This window comes from Gracilinanus agilis, chromosome 3 (genome assembly GCF_016433145.1).
Source record: "Gracilinanus agilis isolate LMUSP501 chromosome 3, AgileGrace, whole genome shotgun sequence".
Lineage (NCBI taxonomy): Eukaryota > Metazoa > Chordata > Mammalia > Didelphimorphia > Didelphidae > Gracilinanus > Gracilinanus agilis.
Genome location: NC_058132.1, coordinates 671,335,083 through 671,340,216, shown reverse-complemented (window position 1 = coordinate 671,340,216; position 5,134 = coordinate 671,335,083). Strand labels below are relative to the sequence as shown.

At 40.1% G+C, this 5,134-nt stretch overlaps 1 protein-coding gene across 1 annotated transcript in view; it reads left to right on the top strand.

Annotated features, from left to right (window-relative positions):
* The window catches only part of PLD1 (phospholipase D1), a 153,532-nt gene extending 149,979 nt beyond the window's left edge, over nucleotides 1–3,553 (top strand). Inside the window, exons 22-23 of the mRNA XM_044669553.1 lie at nucleotides 177–294; nucleotides 2,980–3,553. Of these exons, the coding sequence (XP_044525488.1) occupies nucleotides 177–294; nucleotides 2,980–3,204 (343 nt within the window). The 3' untranslated portion in view covers nucleotides 3,205–3,553. The remainder of the gene's footprint in view (nucleotides 1–176; nucleotides 295–2,979) is intronic.
* Nucleotides 3,554–5,134: the final 1,581 nt, after the last annotated feature.

The following is a 5,134-nucleotide window of genomic DNA, read 5'->3' as shown; positions in this document are numbered from 1 at the left end:
TTCAATCTTATATAGTAGTGAGACAGAGAGAGAGAGAGAGAGAGAGAGAGAGAGAGAGAGAGAGAGAGAGAGAGAGAGAGAGAGAGAGAGAAAGGGAAAAGGGAAAAGGGAAAAGGGAAAAGGGAAAAATGCCTTTACCACCAATCAGTTAACCTTACATTTTTCTTGTTTGGCAGGGTCGTTCTTGGCTATCTTTCAGAATCAATCGCAGAGATTCTAGATCCTGTGAGTGACAAATTCTTCAAAGAGGTGTGGATCTCAACAGCAGCTCGGAATGCTACCATATATGACAAGGTGAAATTCATTGTTTTCCCATTTTCCCATTAAAAATTCCTTATGGGGGGAACAAGGAAGATCCTCAAGGGCGAGAAAAGTATGGTTTTATTTCAGCTTCAAACTTGCTCAATTCATTTTGTTTATGCAAACTTTTTTATTTGTTAACAAATGGCTTTCAAACCAAAATAGCCACCTGTCTCCATAAAAGACCTGGTTTTAGCTACCTAAGATTGATGACTTTGAAAGAATCAGACCTTTTCATTGATCGAAGGAATCTTGGAGTTTCTGTAGTTCAATGTCCTACCATTGAACTACAGAAACCCCTGCACAGTGTCCTTAATGGATGAGAATTCAGGTCCTGTTTGAAAGCTTCTAGAAATTGGGAGTTCACTACTTAATGTGACAACGTCTTCTGCGATAATAATAATTATTTTTATGAATACTATTGGATAGGAATCAGTCCTGTGATTTCATAAGACAAGGAAGTCTTAAATGTGAAAGTTCCCTGAGCCAATACATTGGACACCATTTTTACAATCAGGGTGCTAAGGGATTCAGTGACTTGTTCAGAGTCACACAGCCAGTTTGGATCAGATGCAGGACCTGAGCCCAAGTCTTCCGGACTTCAAGGTCAATACTCTAGTGACTATACCATGATGTCTTATCATTATTATCATATATAAATATATGCCCTATAATTTTCCATTTATTTGTGTGATGATGATGATGGCCATTATGATGTTGATCTCACAAAGCCTCAGGGCCAACATTCTGGACATCAGTTATTATTTTCTGGTACTTTAGTTGTGACCCTGAGAGATTTGTTTGTTCTTTAAATAAATCCTTTTATATTTAAAAAAAAAGTGATGATGATGATGATGATAATGATGAAGATGATGATGGTGATATGTCCTGCTATCAGGAATACCTAGGCTCAAATCCAACTTCAAACACTTACAAGCTATGTGACTCTAGGCAAGTCACTTAAATTCGGTCTACCTCAATTTTCTCAGATGTCAAAGTGGAAAAATAATAGGGCTGTAGTGAGGATTTTATGAGATAATATTTGTAGAAACTTTTAACACAATGCCTGGCACACAGCTCTCTGAACAATTATTCCCTTTATGACACAGCCCCATGTCATTGTTTTGGCCACTTCTAGTAATGGTAATGCCACCTTTTCCATTACTTATATCCTATCATCATTATCATTAGTTTCAGGATGGAAATTCCATTGATTTCCGCCAACAACCTATCAATAACTTATATTCTTAGAAAACTGCCTCAGACACTGGGAAGTTAATGGACTTTCTTAGGGTCACATCTCTAATGTGTCAAAGGCTGCCCTTGAATCCAGAACTCCAATTCTAAGATCAACTCTCTACCCGCTATGTTATGGCACCTCTCATTCCATTGTTAGTCAATCCATTTGCTTTTTTGGCAAATTCTATTATTATAAAATATATATTGTAATGTTATAAAATATGTACTATTATATTATCATGAGATATTATTATATTACCTTATCCTTCTATTTCACTGAAAACTATCTTTCCTTCAACTTCAAGCCATTTTTCCTATAAAGAAAAGTTTTCTAGCAGTTAGAAACATGTAGCAAAGACGGGGGGTTCCTCCTGAGGAAGCAAATTTTTTGCCACCAAAGATTTGTGATTGCCACCACACAGAGCTAGACTTGTTATAGCTACGGAGGGGAATCTGGCATTTGAGGGCCCTTGGATCTCTGTTGTCCCTAAAGCCCCTTCCAGTGGTATAATCTTATGATTCTTAGTGAATCTTAGAATTCTTTTACATAGAAAATGACATTTAACTCTGTCTTACATTTAGCCCAGAATTAAGTTGACCATCTACATTCAGCTTTCAATCTTATACCATTATTTACTTTTTGCTATCAAGTTAGATGTTTTCATTTTAATTACTGGTCTGAGCCATGAATTAGTAGTAGCAATAGTAGTTTATTACTATTTATTATGTATTCTAAAATATATTATTATTTATTTCTAATTATTAGCATTGACAAACCCTTTAAGGTTTAAAAAGAACTTAATGTATGTTATCTCACTCAATCTTCACATTAAACCTATGAGATAGCCTTACTTTATATATAAAGAAACTGAGGTTTGCCAGAGCCTCACAAGCTATAAAGTGTCTAACACAGTATTTGAACTCAGATCTTCCTGACTCCAAATCCAATGTGTCATAGGTACATTTTTTCCCCCACAAATAACTGGTAATTAAGCATTTGCTAACACACTCCTCCCTGAGGATCTTGGTTTCCTCATTTATAAAATGAAAGCGTTGTATTTAATAACCACCGAAGCCCCCTTCACTCTGGCATCTTCCAGTTCCATGAATCATGGCGAGTACTTCCCATTCCCAGCCCTCAGATTCGTCCTGCTTTGTATTGAACAGGTAGACCTAGCCTTATGAGTTCCATAGATCAAGCAGGGCTCTCGAGCGGCCACTTCCAAAGCTATACGGCACTGTGGCACGGAAGATGAACAGTGTCACCCATCTCCTAATGCTCTTCAGAATGTTCTTTGTTTTGATAGATCTGTGTACCCCACAAAACTAATAGGCTCTGCATAAAAGCCAACTGTCCCAACTGAATATTTGCCATAAAATGTGGCTGCTGCTCTTTCCTTGGCAATGCCTTGTGATGATTCATTTGTCTGGTTCTGCCAGGTGTTCCGGTGCCTTCCCAACGATGAGGTACATAATCTCATCCAGCTCCGGGAGTTCATTACCAAGCCAATATTAGCAAAGGAGGAGCCCGGACGAGCAGAGGAAGAATTAAAAAAGATCCGCGGATTCCTCGTGCAATTTCCTTTTTATTTCTTGTCTGAAGAAAACTTGCTGCCTTCTGTGGGAACAAAAGAATCCATGGTGCCCATGGAGGTCTGGACTTAGAAAGGGGGAGGATGTCTTCCCTGTCCCCGTCTCTCATCCTGGAGGTGATAATGACTTCCTTCAGGGCCAGCCTCTCCCCAATGAAGAAATCTCTGCCAGCCCACCTACCTGGTGCTTCTAAAGATGGCGCCAGGGATTTAGATGGTCCAGACAGAAAAAAGGCACAACTAGAGTGTTATGAAGACACTAAAAATCAGTACCAGATAATGACTTATTTATTCTGTCTCACCTTTCAAAGAGGAAACTGCATCGTAGATAATGGGCACGTTGGATGCATCTTAGAACACTGACTTGATTGGGGATGTGAAATTTGATCACAAGAATCCCACAAGAGGAAATAAATGATCTGAAGTGGGAACGTGGATGTCGTGCCTCCAAATGCTGCAGGGTGGCCAGAGGGACCCTGAACCTGCTTCTCCTTCTGTGACTGCTTGAGCTCTTCAAGTCTCACGGACCATCAAGGTGTAGCTTGAGATAGGATTTGCACTCCAAGATGAGATTGCTTGTTGCTGCTGACAGCCCACAAGTGGTCCTTGGCCATCTAGTCCCAAAGTTATGTTGTTCATCCAGCAAGAGGATTAGCAATCATCCCACTTTATTAAGCCCTCCTTGACCCTTTCTGCTTTTCAATGACTTTATCTCTTACTGCAATCCCATGATAGGTGCTGCCTTTCCCCCAACTCCCAAGCACTGGTTTTGTTTGTGAGGTTCAGCCTCACCCCTATGGGAGTTGTAAAGAGAAAAATTTAGATTTCACATCAGGAAAATTGTCCTAAGTGCTGTCTAGTAGTGGAATGAATGGACCATCTAGAGAGTGGATGACCATTTCCTGTATATGTTAAAGTAGTGATTCCTTTGGTGTGCAGACTGGCTAGATGACTATGAGGTCCCTATCCAACTCTGAAATGCCAAGTATAGACTTCTTTTTTCCCCTTAAATCCTTGCCTTCTGTCTTAGAATTAGTACTGTAGATTGGTTCCAAGGCTGAAGAGATAGGCAATGGGGGGCTAAGTGACTTGCCCAGGGTTACACAGCTAGAAATATATGAGGTTAGATTTGAACCCAGGACCTCCCATCTCTAGTCCTGACTCTCATTCCACTGAGCCCCCTAGCTACCCCCTATCTCCACTGATTCTTAAAGCTTGAGTCATCTGAACAAAATTCCTTGAATCTCAGTGGAGGTTCCATGCACAGATCAAGGTGGAGAAGAAGCCTCTTAAAATTCTGTAAAAGCTCTTTCTCTGTCACCGTAGGTGGCCTTTGAAATTTTGACAGTTTGCCATCAAAACAGCAAAAGCAATTTTTTTTTCAGGAAAATCAGCCCTTGCACAGTCTGTGCCTTGTGAACAAGTCAGAAGCACGGTTGGGTCTCACACTTTCCATCCTGTCTTCTTTATGAACATTCAGAGAATAACCACTTGCCAAGTATATCCCTTGAAGTTATGAACAAACATGAACATTCCATAATGGCTAGCCAGGAGGTTCCATCACTTATTCCTCTGGCTGTCCTTCTTTGAACATTTGCTTCGTCATTCGTGGTGAGGAGTGGCTGAAAACCTTCCATGAAAACCTTTAGGTTTTGGTGCAATGATTCCCCAAAAGGCATCCCATTGCTCAGAAAGAGTCAGAAACCATGTATTTCAGCTTTTGGTGCAATGATTCCCCAAAGAGCATCCCATTGCTTAGAAAGAGTCAACATGGATTCCCAAAGCCCTCAGTTCAATCGTTATTAATGTTGCTTGCATCATGGGTGGCACTCTGAAAGAAATACAAGAAAGAATAAGCAATGGCCCTTGACCCTGATGGGTTGAATCTTAGGAGGAGTATTCCAAGAATAAACTATCAATAAATAGAAGATGGCTTCATAAGATTTAGAGTGGGAAGAGTTCTTAGAAAGCAGTACGGCCAACTCCCTCATTTTATAGATGAG